Source organism: Micropterus dolomieu, linkage group LG05 (assembly GCF_021292245.1).
Source record: "Micropterus dolomieu isolate WLL.071019.BEF.003 ecotype Adirondacks linkage group LG05, ASM2129224v1, whole genome shotgun sequence".
NCBI classification, from domain to species: domain Eukaryota; kingdom Metazoa; phylum Chordata; class Actinopteri; order Centrarchiformes; family Centrarchidae; genus Micropterus; species Micropterus dolomieu.
In genome coordinates this window covers 19,541,601-19,556,506 of record NC_060154.1, presented here as the reverse complement: position 1 = coordinate 19,556,506, position 14,906 = coordinate 19,541,601, and the positions used below count along the sequence as shown (strand labels likewise).

At 41.2% G+C, this 14,906-nt stretch overlaps 1 protein-coding gene across 1 annotated transcript in view; it reads left to right on the top strand.

Moving 5' to 3' along the window:
• cpamd8 (C3 and PZP like alpha-2-macroglobulin domain containing 8) overlaps positions 1-14,906 on the top strand; it is a 43,124-nt gene that overhangs the window by 6,108 nt on the left and 22,110 nt on the right. The window contains exons 7-27 of the mRNA XM_046049299.1: positions 134-188; positions 528-641; positions 1,195-1,279; positions 1,457-1,565; positions 1,715-1,942; positions 2,141-2,311; positions 2,397-2,525; positions 2,736-2,934; positions 3,209-3,384; positions 4,686-4,835; positions 5,232-5,393; positions 5,500-5,642; positions 6,452-6,514; positions 7,579-7,810; positions 9,029-9,182; positions 10,614-10,744; positions 10,918-10,969; positions 11,134-11,432; positions 12,372-12,440; positions 12,530-12,686; positions 12,878-13,054. Coding sequence (XP_045905255.1) covers positions 134-188; positions 528-641; positions 1,195-1,279; positions 1,457-1,565; positions 1,715-1,942; positions 2,141-2,311; positions 2,397-2,525; positions 2,736-2,934; positions 3,209-3,384; positions 4,686-4,835; positions 5,232-5,393; positions 5,500-5,642; positions 6,452-6,514; positions 7,579-7,810; positions 9,029-9,182; positions 10,614-10,744; positions 10,918-10,969; positions 11,134-11,432; positions 12,372-12,440; positions 12,530-12,686; positions 12,878-13,054 — 3,055 coding nt within the window. The remainder of the gene's footprint in view (positions 1-133; positions 189-527; positions 642-1,194; positions 1,280-1,456; positions 1,566-1,714; positions 1,943-2,140; positions 2,312-2,396; positions 2,526-2,735; positions 2,935-3,208; positions 3,385-4,685; positions 4,836-5,231; positions 5,394-5,499; positions 5,643-6,451; positions 6,515-7,578; positions 7,811-9,028; positions 9,183-10,613; positions 10,745-10,917; positions 10,970-11,133; positions 11,433-12,371; positions 12,441-12,529; positions 12,687-12,877; positions 13,055-14,906) is intronic.

Here is a 14,906-nt window from a genome sequence, read left to right as displayed (position 1 = left end):
GGACTGTTAGATCTCTCCCAACAATTACAATATATGATATTGCCACTGTCTAATGGCAATATGCAAATAAATTCACTTAAATGTGAAGTGAGTAATTAACACTGGTTTCTAAACTTCTCATTCGATCTCTCAGGATCCAAGAGGATCCAGGATGGTCCAGTGGAAAAGTCTAAAATCTATCTGCTGTGGTGAGCCACATCTTCTACAATGTATTTGCACCACCATTGTCCAGCATGTGGATAAAATTTTCACCACACCGTTTCTCTAAGTAATATTATTTTGCTGAAGTGACATTCAATTCAGTTCAATTCAAATTAGCTTTATTGGCATGAATGTGTAACAACAATATTGTCAAAGCATCATACATACTACGTAACTACTAAGTAATTAAAGCGTAGACATACTGTCTGCCATTTTGGACACATACTGTTATTATAGGCCTGCTCATTTCGTTCAGTTCTAGGCAATTTAAAAAAAAAAAAATCATGCATACATGAAGGTGTTAACTAGATTTCTCTGTCCTACAGGGGTTGTGAACATGAGTTTCCCTCTGGCGGATCAGCCTGTGTTTGGAGAGTGGTTTATCTTTGTGGAGGTGCAGGGCCATACCTATAACAAGTCGTTTGAAGTGCAGAAATATGGTGAGGCCTGCAAAAAACAAGAGAGTTGTACGTTAAAATATCTGAGCATTCGGCCTCAAGAGATATTTTTTTTAGTAGTTTCATCGTAGTCAGCAGACCAGCACTTTCTCTCAGTCATAGGCCGACAGTATCATTAATTCTCCCAGCAACTTTATCACCAATGTAACATTGTTTATCAAGAGTATTCTTTAATTAAATTGTTACATTTCGGCTCTTTAAATTATACTGTAGCTCCTCCTTCTTCTAAATGTTAATATTCCATGATTAGTGTACTTGTTTTTCTTTGTCGAGCTTTAAAAGTTCCATTTAATGTTTCAGAAATTAATTTCACTTGATACTGAAACAGACGAGCGACATGAGGTTGTCTCTCTCTTTTTTCCTTTTTTTTTTTTTTTAGAAGTCACTACTGCGTGTGTGTAGAAAATAAGTGTTATGCAATATTGATCACCAAAATGACAGAAAGCCACAAATGAGTACAAGAGATAATATAACATAAATCACCAAAAAAACAACAACATGTAACTGAAGTAATGTTCTGTCACCTCCCTCACAGTGATGCCCAAATTTGAGTTGGTGATTGATCCACCGCACTACATTCGTGACCTGAACTCATGCGAGCAAGCCACTGTCAGGGCCAGGTAAGCCACTTAAAATTCAGTATCAAATAGATCATCCAAAAGTCAATCATACTAGTCTTTTGTGAGAGGCGCTTTAGTTTGGCTCACCATACAATTGTGGGTCCTATTGTCCTGTTGGATTACACTCATTGTGCTTCTTAGCCCAGTGTAGAGGTCTGACATGTCAATGTTGTACAGGTATACCTTTGGGAAACCAGTGGCAGGGAAGCTGACAGTGAATATGACGGTGAATGGAGTGGGCTACTACCGTCATGAGATGGGCCATCCTGTGATTAAAACCATGGAGGTCAGTTCATTTATTCCCTGATAATGCGTGCTGATGGTCCCGTTTATGAATTTATTAGCATTGTAAATAATTAGTATTATGGAGATTCGAATGCTTGATAAGTATTCTGACACATTTGCAATGCTAGATCACTCCTCTGCTTTTCTCAGATCAGAGGCTCTGCAAACTTCAGTCTGTGTGTCAAGGACATGATGCCCTTAGATGTAGCTGATCACTTCAGAGGCACTGTGAGCATTTGGGCGTCGGTGACCAGCATAGATGGGAGCAGGCAAACCACATTTGACGATTCAACACCTGTCCATAAACAGCTCATCGACATCAAGTACTCCAAAGACACGCGCAAACAGTTCAAGCCTGGTCTGCCTTACAAAGGGAAGGTGAGATGGCAAAATTGAGCATTTGGCACTGCAGACACAACTATGTACTGCTACATACTGTACTAAAGAAAACAAAACCAGTGTTAATATTTGTCAGCTGATATCCATAGATAAACTAGGCTATTATAGGTTAGTATTTACCCTATTGTCTGCTTTTTGTTTTTTTTTCATCTACTTTTGTTTACCCTCTACATGCAGATTGAGGTGACCTACCCTGATGGCAGCCCAGCTGATGGGGTGAGGGTGCGTGTCAAGGCAGAGCTGACCCCCAAAGATAATGTCTATACCAGCGAACTGATCTCCAAGGATGGCCAGGCCACCTTTGAGATCCCCTCGATCCCCACTGCTGCCCAGTATGTCTGGCTAGAGGTCAGTGGTTATAGCAGTAGTAGTGAGAAGTAATTAAAAAAAATCTTATGAAAACTCAGAACATACAATTTTCTGTTCGACATAGACCAAAGTGACATCCATTGACAGCAAGACGGTGGGAGACCAGTACCTGCCTAGTTACCTGTCTATCAGCAGCTGGTACTCTCCCAGCAGGTGTCACATCCAGATTCAGAGCCCCAGTGCCCCACTCAAGGTGAGTGCTTCCTTCTTTTTAGTGAAAATTTCCAGGCAAGATTCTGTGAATGTGGACTGGTATGTTCAGCAGCAGTGTTGTTGCTTTGGATTCAAACCTCATTTTGGACATTTTGTTCTAAAAGAAATGTTCTTAAACATCATAATGATTCTGTATCATCAGTAACACAATAATATCAGTGTATTTATATTTATTTTTCTGTGTGCATAGGTCGGCCAAGAAGCAGAAGTTGCTCTCAAATCCACCTGTCCCTGTAACTTCACCCTACACTATGAGATGACATCCAGGGGGAACATTGTCCTGTCAGGCCAGCAACCAGCCAACTTGACAGCCTCACACCGAGAGAAAAGGGCAACAGTCACCTTTGACAAGAACATTCACGCCACTCAGCTGCCTCCTTCTGCTTCTGGTAAGTATGTTTTCAGTGCTTTTAGGATGTCTGCTATATTTTTTTTCGACTATTCAGTCAGCATCAAAATATGTGAGTATTATGCCTCTAAAGGTTTCTTAGTAGTTTCATGGTATTCAGCAGACCAGCACGTTATTAAAGCATGCACAGATGCCCGTATTCCCTGTGATTCTTTGAGTGTGATTCAGTCTCCAAGCAACTTTATCACAGATGTCTTCAACATCAGTTTTTCCAGATACCTTCAATGTCATCCCTTTTGCCATCACTCTGCCAGGTGTTGTAGGCTCCCCCTCCCAGCCTGAGATGGACAACTGTGTGTTGTATCTACATTTCCCAATTAGCCACAGCATGGCACCCCTCAGCCGCCTGCTGGTCTTCTATGTGAGGGAAAACGGTGAAGGCGTCACCGACAGTCTGCAAATCCCTATCCAGCCTGATTTTGAGAACCAGGTTTGCATTATCTTGAAATATAAGGCTTCACAGTACATTGTAAAGATAGTGTAGGGCCTTATTCACGGCCCATTTGTTTACTCCACACAAAAAGGCTTTATACTGTTATATGTTTATATCAGCTTATTCGTAAACATGGTGAGAACAGAATAGAACAAAATCTCTTGATCTAGAGAAAAGCCTTTTATCTGTAATACCCTTTATTAGCCTATATTAAGATTAATATATTCAACTTATGAATATAACTGGGGGTAAGTTCCTTGCCCAAACATTGATGTTGGATATTTTTATGTTGGATTTGTTATTATAGAAGTAGCTTAATTATGTAATAATAATAAATATAATACTAATAAATAAAAAGGATCCAGTTTTTGTAAACATTTTGGAGCTGAGCCCAAGTATCCATGCACCAACTCTGTCCACAGTGTAATATCTGTAAACAAACAGCTGTGTTGGCCTGAGAGAGCTCCCCAGTTCCTGCCTGCATTAGGTGGAGTTAACTCCCTGAAGTATTTACAGCTCCCTGGTATGCCATTACAACACACTGTGTGTGTTGTGTGTTTGTGTGTGTTTGTGTGTGTGTGGGGGGGGTGTTGTGAGGGCATGATTAGACAGAGGCCATACAGGCTGCAGGCAAATGAGTGGAGTTGAGAGGATGACAGGTTATATAGTGGTGAAAGAAGGTTGACAGAATTGATTAACAGGGCTAATTTGTGACTGCGCGCAGCTGAAAAACAATTCTGATGTGTGAAAGTTTATGGCCAACTCCCACCACTGTCTTCCAAATTGTTTTGTATTGTATAATTTCTATTTTGTTTCATATTTGTATGATTGATTTGTATGCGGTTTGGACCGGTAGTCAGACAAAACAAGCAATTCAAAGATGTCACCCATGTCTCTTGAAAATAGCATTTTCACTGTTTTCTGACATTTTATGGACTATGGCTAATCAATTTTAATCTAAAAATGAATAATTGACAAAAAATATTATTATTACTTGCTACATTTACATTTATTCATTTAGCTGACTCTTTTTATCCAAAGCGACTTACGATTGCTATATATGTCAGAGGTCACACGCCTCTGGAGCAACTAGGGGTTAAGTGTCTTGCTCAGGGACACATTTGTATCTCGCAGTGGATTCGACTAGGTCTCTCTCATCAAAGGCATGTTTCGCCATCACTATTGGTTGAGGTTTACTGCACAGTATTGAACTTGTTGTATAAATGCATGCTGGTCCATAGAAATGCGCATTTTATGGTTAGCATATTGTCGGTTGAATTGTGTTTGTTGGTTTGCAGGTGTCTATTTCTCTGTCAACTAATGAGTCCATGCCAGGGGACCCCGTGACCCTTCACGTCCGTGGAGAAAAAGGCTCCTGTGTGTGTGTGGCCACTGTGGACAAGAGCCTTTATCTATTAAAGCCTGACTTCCAGCTCAGTCCAGACAAGGTTGGTCCTAAATTTGTGGTGGTATTTCATCATTATGTCCACCTTAAAATGTGGCTTAATCTTTTATTAGGTCTAACATTTTTTTTCCCCTTAAAAACAAGTAAAACATTCAGGCATTCAAGTGATTTTTTTTTATTTATTTCAAACTGAAAATCCAGCTTCATATATTTGTCCCATTTCACTATTGATTTACATACATTTTTGCTTAGTCTAAAGAGTAATAAATGTATATGTGACGTGGAATTTTGAATCTAAAGGTTAGTGTCACAGCTTTTGACCTTTCTAATATATTATTTTCTTTCTGGATAATACCTCACAAGATATATGTAACTTGGAGCTTCATTTGTGTGCATAACTGTGCTTGTGTGCTTACATGAATGTCTTTCCTCTGTGCAGGTGTTTAAAGAGCTGGCAGATTTTGACGTTTCAGATGCCTTCGGCATCCCTAAAGATGACGGACACTTCTGGTGGCCTGGGCTGTCGTCAAAGAGACGCAGGCGGTCCTCTGTGTTCCCATGGCACTGGGACATCACCAAAGACGCACGCTTCGCTTTCACTGTGAGAACACACACTTAGTTAAAGAGCCCACGGGGATGGTACAGGGATTAAAATTAGTAACCTTAGTGTGTTTGTATGTTTTTATTTCTCTGTATTTTTAACACAGGAAACAGGGCTGGTTGTGATGACAGATATGGTGAGTTTAAACCATCGGCAGACTGGAGGCATGTACACAGACGAGGCCGTTCCTGCCTTCCAGCCGCACACCTCCACCTTAGTCGCTGCCATGCACTCTCGATCCACGACCAGGTAAAGGACCTGTTACAGGGAACTCTGGGCATCGACTGACCACTTTGAGCTCTGAGATGCATAAAAATGTAGTATTGTCCTGTTCCAACTGTGGTCTGGCTCTTAGAAAATATATAAAATGCTCAGAAAATCAATAATGATTTGTCTAAAAGTTAATAAAACAAGTCACTAAATATACAGGTACAACAAAGTTAACTATGTGTCACCATGAGTCAGCTGGCAGATTGAGTTGCTGATGTGAACATAATGGCTATTTAATAGATTAAACCCATGGCCTATCTCTGTTAGGAAGGCGTTTATGTGTTAAGATGGTCTCTGTAACCATCAAGGATCCCTGTCTTTGAACGTATTACTTTTTAAATTACCCTCTACTGTCTCTTCTGTTTGCCGGATGACAGAAAACAAGTTAAGGAAACTGGACCACACACAGTTTCATGGTTACTTTTCTGAAAAGAATGCATTTAAAAACAAACCCATGAGAGAGCAATAATTACCTAATGCTCCCTGGAATTATATTCTAGTTATACACATTTCAGTATTTGTTGTGCTTGGGTTGAATAAGGTCTCCAAAATGAGTAATAGATAAGCAGAGAAAAACATGACAAAAAAGAGAGTTTTGTCCATATTTTAGGTCTGTATTCCTTAATGCCACAAATACTTCTCATTCTAGTGATGAACTTTAAACACATGACGTGACTTATCGAATGTCAGCTTGGAATTTAGAATAATACATTTTCCAATTATGGTGTTGTTTTATTGTGAGCAGCTGAAGCCTCTTATTGATGTCAGCTTGTGTGTTTTGGTTGCAGAGCAGAGAAGCGTAGGCGTACATTTTTCCCAGAGACTTGGGTGTGGCACTGTCTCAATGTCAGGTATTTAAATCTTTATATAAACATTTCGTGTGTGTGTGTGTGTGTGTCTGTTGTATGCCAGTGGCTAGATATATGAGGTGCACCACATTGTCTATACTTACATGGGATTCAGTCACACTCTAAAACCTTTAGGAGAGCAGAGACATGGAGAGCAGAAGAGCAAATGTACAAAAACCTGAAGGGATGAGACAGAGACACAGGAAACAAAGGGAGAGAAACATTCATAGACTGATAGAGGAGATGAGAGTGCGGTAGAAAAGTTAAAAAGGAGGTGTCAAGAGAAGACAAAAGGCAAACAGAAAATGAAAGGAGAGAAAATGGGAGGTAAGGATAAGAAAGGGGTGCTGGAAGCGAAAGAGTGAAGATGAGAGATGGTAGTGAGATGGGAGGGAGGAGAGAGAAGGTGCGAGTCAAGCTTGTATGCGAGAAGACTGATGTTCCAGCAGCGTCCAGCATTTCCCCCCTCTGGGTGTGAATGTGCCTCATTTAAATTGGGCAGTCTTGGAATGGACAGTCACTTTCTCAACAGCTCCTTCTATTCATTTTCAGCCAATATAAATGAACTGCCCATAGATTTCCATATGCTTGATTCCTTTGGATGGGACTTCAGCTCTGCCTAATTTCCTGTGAAGTGCAAAGCTCTGATTTCCCTTAAAAGTCTATTAAAGTGGATTTGGGCAACTTTGATCTAAAGGAAGGGTGTACATGCAGTTTTTCAAGTTTATTATGCTATGTAACAGTTTGCCAAGACCAACATTAAATATGTGTTGCCAGTAATGATCTCAGCCCATTTCATTCAAAGAAACAGATCGGGTCAACACCTGACTGTCCCTCACACCTATCCATTTTAGAGTGTTTGCTGTAGTTACATTGGTGCAGGTGTTGGTGTTGACACAGGTGTGCTAACATAAAAGTAATCTACAGTGTTTCATCCAGCCCGTCCTTGTAGTCTGTGCCTTTTTATTGCTTGTGTTGTATAAGACCATGAAAGGATGCTGAAATCTTTTTACTTCACTGTCCAAAGTGAAGTTAAGTTTGTATCTCAACATGTGTGTCACTTACAGTTCTGAAACCGGGGAAGCTGAGCTGCGACTGGATGTTCCGGATTCGATCACCACATGGGTGACAGAAGCTGTTGGCCTGTCAGAGGAAAAGGGGCTGGGCTTGGCAAATAGAGCAGAGCTTCGTACTTTCAAGCCCTTCTTTGTTGACTTCACGTTGCCCTACAGCTTAATCAGAGGGGAGCAGACCAAAGTTCCCCTGACTGTCTACAACTACCTGCCAACCTGTTCTGAGGTAAGATGATGAATGAGAGGGCAGGAAACACATTGCTTTTCCATTGTGCAGCATTTGTGCAATAAGGCTCATCAGCAGTTGCCTTCACACAGTACAAACTTCACACCCCTCATGTCAACCATATTTCTATGTCTATAGCAGCATGACTAAGGGATGGTTCAGGGCTCACCCGAGCCAGCCCTAACTATAAGCTCTGTCAAAGAGGACAACACCTACAAATTGTGTGCATTTTACACTCTGTCAACCATTTTCTAAAGGACAGTTTGAAAATCAGCTTAAAGACTTTAAGGGTATCTTCAAGGATGACAGAACCAGATCTCACACGATCTGATCTGAATCCTATTGTGTTATCGTGAGTTGTTATGTCATTAGCGACATAACTTTAAGCGACATAATAAAGTTTTTAATAAGGGTGATTTTAATAAATATAGCTCTTTTCCTCTATTCTGATATGTTTGAAAATTTCCTATGTTGATCCATCCATTTTCTGGGTAAAATCTGGGTGGATAGCGTGGGCATAATAACGTTATTTGTGCCTTACTGTTTTTTTTTTTGTTTCTGCATTTGTGTGATAAACAAGTCATGACTTGTTATAGAATACCTGTAGGAAGGCCCGGGGATACTGAGGAATTGGAAGTGGTGGCCAAAGGAAGCACAGGTTGTATGAGATTAGCCCAGAAGTATGTTTTAGTGCTCACTTTGAATAGCCCTCTAAGCTCTGTGTTGGCCTTAAATGGGTCCATCCTGCGCTCCACACAGATGACATCATGATGTTTGCAGATGAGCCTGTTAAATGGCTTGTGCGTGTGCTGCCCTGATGTCACGTTAGGTGAATATGCAAACCAGCGTAGCCCTTCCTTTGATGTCCATCCCAGCAACATGTGATTCCTATATTTTCTGCTCAGTTATTTATGACTTGTGGCGTGTGGATAAAGAACAGTTAAAAGATCCCTCTGCATTACTGAGCCCTTTGTGAAAATTGGACGATGAGTGGAACTTAATCCTTCAGGGAGCTTGAGAAGCATGAGTCAGTCAGCATGGAAAATTCACAATGTGATTTAAAAATTCTCCCTCGCTTTGAGAGCTTTGAGGAAAACACGCTATGTGAGGGAGGGGCGTGCCCGCAGAAATGATGTCATTGTAGCCTGTCATAGGAGATCAGTTTCTTCTGATTTGTCTCATCTTCCTCTTCCTCTTCTCTCCTCTCCTCTCTCACAGGTTCACGTTAAAGTCTCAGTTCCGAAAGGCATAAAGTTTGTTGGACACCCTGGAAAGCACCACCTTACCCGGAAGAAGTGTGTTGCTCCTGGAGAGGCTACACCTACATCCATTGTATTGTCTTTCACCGAACTGGGGTCAGCAAACATCACAGGTACCACAGAATAAAGCAAAGAAATAACAATAATTATATCCAACATAAATGAGGATTCTTGATTTCTCTATCAACTATTAGTATTCCATCATTTCAAATACCTTTTATAGACAGGCTGGTAGGGTTTTAATATGATGTTCCTAAAAGATTTTTCCATTAGAGACATGCACGTGTCATGGCATTGCAGTTGTAAGGCAAAGGTCAGGGAAAATTCAGGTTAGTTGGCCAAATATCAGACATTTTGTCACCATTTCCATCACTTCAGAAATATGTTTTCTTCAGCCATGCATTTTCATTGTTGGTCAGTACAATAGATAAAATTAACTGTTATATTGGTATAAAAACAGAAACAAAGGAACTTTATATTTTACTTAAAGATGTTAAGTAATGTTAAATCACTGCAACAACTTAGGGTCAGCTATATTTATATCCCACAATCCCTGTAGCATGATCAGAAAGGAGTCAGGCTCAGCCTTTGTTTTGCAGGTATGAGTTTTAACGCTCATGTAAACAATACATATTAGATTGTGCTGGATCATGGAAGTAGCTTTATTTTAATTGCTAAGTGGCATGTCACTTACAAAAATGGCAATCTTTCACCATGACGTCAGTGCCCTCAATGTGATGCCTTACAGAAAGCTCTGCTGGCCAAGGAGCTGAGCTGTGTGTGATCTACTCACCCACCCAGAGTTACAAACGGTCCCCTCCAGAGCGCATGTAAGAACAAAGCAGGCCAGCAGTGGGGGAGCAACCGGAGCTGTGCTGTGACACTCAGTGGCATGTTGATGAGTTTGCAGGTCACTGACGGTCAATGGGCCCCCCGTGGCCCCACTCCTAGTCCCCTGGCCCCTTGCGTTTCCCTCTCAGTACACACACACAAAGAGACGCCACTGGCACAGGGCCACATTTTCAATGTGCTCCCCAGCAAGAGAACTGGAAGTCCTCTTACAGACATGTTTGTCCTGTGTAACGTATGTTGATGTCCACGATTGACATTAGAGATATGGCCTCATCCAGTTAATAGTGAACACTTTTTGATGTTTTCCCCAAATCCTTTGACAATTTACCAACATTATTATGAGATTAGTGGTTACGTCTTATGAAATTATGATATATATATATATATATATATATATATATTAGAGAAGTACTTTGAAATGATGATTATTAACAATTTGAAGGCCCAGTGCTCCCAGTCCTACCATTTTTTTAATTTTTTTTTTTTTAAACACATACTGCATATAGATGTGGACAATAACTCAAACAAAAACTTCTGATCGGGTGGCTTTGCATTTCCTTCAGGTTCTTTAAGGACCTAGCGACTGGCTTGGGGCGACACTCCACAGATACTGTAGACAACCAAAAGTGGTGATGATGCTGTGACATAATTGAAAGAAGGAAAGCTGATTCTGTTCTCTGCTGGCCCGATAGCCCGTGCAGTTGCCTACAGTGAACCAAGCTGCTGTTCAGATGGACTCCACACAGGCAAAACAAGCAATGATATGGATGAAAGAAGGACCCCAATTGGCCTGGACTATGTTCGCAGGACTGTACAGGTGGAGGTAAGAGACCTGATATTAATTAATGACACTTGATAGAGAAGACTGCTTTATGTATTGTATTTATTCTGCATTATCTTAGAATTTTGTTGAGATAATCTGTCTGAACCTTTTTTATTTGTTTTTTGTTTTTTTTCTGTATCCCACTTTTCCTCTTCCTCTCACTCTCCTTGTAGCCAGAAGGCCTGCCCAGAGAATACACCTACAGTGTCTTCTTCTGTCCTAATGGTCAGTGTGTATATATTTTCCTGATACTATTTTTAATAAAAGACATAGACATAGTTTTCTTGCTGTGTTCTCTCCCTTATTACTTTCTTAAATTGATTTATGCACAGTGTCAATACTGTAAAATTCACTAAGTGCCTGAGTGTATTTAATATGCCCATTCTCAGAGAGAATCCACATTTCCACCCCCAACAAGTATGAGTATCAGTATGTGAAAAAGCCGGCCAAGATGAACCAGTTCCAGGTGGCAGTGAAGACCCACAACAATGCCCATTTTGCCCTCTCTGCCAGTCCCCACGACAGTGCGGAGATGCTAGAGATCGTACTTGGGGGGAGGCAAAACACTCGCTCCTGGATCTCCTTGGGCAAGATGGGCGAGCCACTGGTCAGTGCCTCCACACCAGGTCTCCTCTCCTGGGACGAGTTCCGCAGCTTCTGGATCAGTTGGAAGGGAGGCACGGTACAGGTACAGACATAAAAGAACTGTGGAAGAAAATGTTGTTCCATATAAATTAAGATGTCTAAAGCTTTAGATACACAGCTTCCTTCTCCAGTACTGAGGCTCCAGTGGTTAGATGAATATATGTATTGGTTTAGTGTGGTAGATTTGCAAAAATTGATCGACTGTTGAGCGGGTGAACAGATGAGCACATAGAATGATGAAATATCCTGCATTGACAAGTGCAACAGATTTGTTTTCAGATCATAAGTGGATGCTCCAACATAAAGAGAAGAAAGAAAAAAAGACTAAGCAGGCAATGAGGTCTGTGTGTTAGGAGGACTGGCGCCACTTTTACTGGCGTGCCTTTCTGTAAGGTCACGCTTAACAGGCTGACGTCACTGAGGACACTCAGTGATCCATGGCCTGGTGCTCGCATGGCACTCTCTGGCTGGCATGCTGCTCCCTAGCCCCAGCATTAGACTCGCACCATTCACCAAAGGCAGCAGTTAAAAGCGTATTACAGTCCAATAGGATGCATTTATTTTTGGGGGCTATGGTGGCATTTTTGGTTGGATGAGCTGTGGGGCTCTCCCTCACATGGTCTTTAATGGTTTAATATGATTACGCAATGAAACTCAAGTACCAGGGAGGAAATATGCTCTACATGGGTCTGTTTATAAGTTTGTGTTTGTGCTTGTGTGTGGGAGGTGAGTGAATCACACTGGCATCACCAACACTTGGCAGAGGGAAAGTAGTGCTCAGTATGAGGGAGTCCAAAAAAAGCACCAGTTGCTTTCTAAAGTGGGTTTACTGTTTTGTAATGGTTTCTTGTTGACTGCTATCTATTTGTGTTGTGATTCTTACAGGGAGCAGTTGTAGTACAACCAAAAAACACAAACAAATGCAAATGACAGATGGACTGTTGAGATGTTACCTTCAGCCTGTTTGCATTATTCTCTCCAGGTGGGCCATGGTTTACATGCATCCAATGAATCAGTGATCCTCCAGTGGACAGGCCAATTCGCTGGACAGGTTTGACTCTATTTTTTTGGCATTTATAAACTAGTTGCAATAATTTATCTTTAGAAAAAAATAAAAAAATAATTTGTTTGTTTATCCAGGTGCGCCACATAGGCTTCTCAACAGGCTGGGGCTCAGTTGGGGAGTTTAAGATCTGGAGGAAGGAAGACTCTGATGAGAACCACAATGAGGCCTTCACTCTGGGGGTCCCACACAACATGGTGCCTGGATCTGAGAGGGCCACTGCATTTATGATTGGTAAACTTTCTTTATGTGTACATATAGGTATTATTGTGTGTAAGAAACAATTACATAGCTATTATTTTTACTATCGTATCTACATCCGTAAAGCTTTAGCTTATATCTTTAAGATTACATTTGACTGAAACCAAAATACATTTTGCAATGTGAATAAATACTGTCTGTGTGTATGTGTGCACCTGTATCAGGAGATGTGATGGGGCCAACTCTTAATAACCTGGACAAGCTGTTGCGGTTGCCCTTTGGATGTGGGGAGCAGAACATGATCCACTTTGCCCCCAATGTCTTTGTTCTCAAGTACCTGCAGAAGACAAGACAGCTTAGCCCAGAGGTTGAGAATGAAGCAACTGACTACCTGCTACAAGGTAAAGAAACTGCAAACCAACCACATTCTGGCACTCCCCTTTTTGTAAGAAGTTTTACATGTACATGTCAGGGAAATATTGGTTTGAGTTTTGTACACTTTACTATTGGCTACTTTTGACTCTGATAATCAGTCTTTTTATAATTTGTTGTACGAATGTACTCACTGTAATGTGGTTTCGATAAGATGTTCTCCAAATGTTTAAAATGTAAAGATATCCATTAGAAGCTGAGTATCAGGACTACGATGAGCTAGCCTGGGAACCAGACCTATCTGCTAGCTCATGTTTTATTTTCTCTGGCAGATGCCTTTCATCGCCCTCCCGTCCAGCCGATCTGGTCCGTGTCGGGCCAGTCACAACCATTTACCTAATAGATGAGGGCCGCACAACCCGGTACCTTGCCCTTGGCATCATGCCCCCACCTCATTTTGGGTGAAAGCATCCCCTCTAAGCAGCCAGAGTCCGCACTGATATTGAGGAATTTTGTTTTGTGCCTTAAATGTTACTAAAATCACACATCCCATCAAACTGTAAACTAAATTTGGCATGTAATGTTGAGGCTAACGTTAAGTTGCTGCAGTTGCACTGCAGAGTTTGGGAACAGGCAGGTGAAGTGTTTTGTTTAGTACCTATGTTTCAACCAGGGGAAAAGCGTGCTTACTGCAGACAGTGCTAGCGAGCTACCTGTTAGCTAACTAAACCCTTTTGTTACAGGCTAACATTAGGCTTTTGTTGATAAGAAAGATGTGTTTTCCATACTTCGACAGGATTTGTAATTGTTTAATTTACCAGCTGGTCCCGCTGGTCACATTTCGTTGCTCTGATTGATTATAGGTCTATCCAATTGTGTCCAGAGGCATTTTGGTCTGCACCCATTGATAACACCCCTTGGAAATCGAAAATGAACTGAGAGGTGAGGTTCCAGACTAATTCCCATTTGCGAATTGGTCTGGCGATGTCAGGCTAACCAAGACCTCTTAATTCATACAAAATGTTATCTTGGACTACTTGTTTTGGACAAACCTGATTCAGTGATCCAATATTTGAACCTGAGATCACCTTCAGTATCACAGATTACACCTGTCTGGGCCACTGGTCAGATAACTGACGACACGTCCATCCAAAGATGCGCCGCATTCCCAAAATGCTGCTGACCTCCAATTAGCCAGCAGCAATTTAAGCAGAGGAAACAAAAGCGTCCATTAAGCCCTCAGAGTGTGCCGTGCTGAACAAGTCAAATCCCTTCTGACTCGACTGTGAGCAAAGTGACGTAATGCTGAGCAGAAGGAATGTTTTCTAATTGTTGGCAAGTTGTATAGTGTTGTTGGGTTTTCTGGGAACTATTGGAGTTCAGTTTACCCTGGATAATGGATTTTGTTTTTTGGAACTGTGGATTTCTTGTCCGAGGAGCATTGGTCTGGCTGGCACTAAATACTCTGAAACATGGATTGGAACATGAAGCTGGATATTGTTACTCAGAGTTACCCAGACCAATCTTTTCTCCACTCACCCTAATAAAGAATGACTCATCAGTAACACTCACTAGACTTTTTTAAATTTTTAACCAGGGACAGGCCATTGATTATAAAACAGTTGTGTTCAAGCCTTGGACAGGTGGCAAGGCTCAATACTTGTTCTAACCATTCTGACTTTTGAAAAGACATTCCCCTCCCCAGAAGTCTTACACCAATTTTTGTTGAGGAGACTCAGGAATTTTTTATATGTGTAAGGAAATTCAGGATCCCAGAAGAATTCAAATGTGGAGGAGGAAAATGTAGTAGTTTTTACAGATTTAGTTTTTACACTCCAGTCATTTTGCTGCATTAAAAGTGGGAATTCAGCTACTGGACTG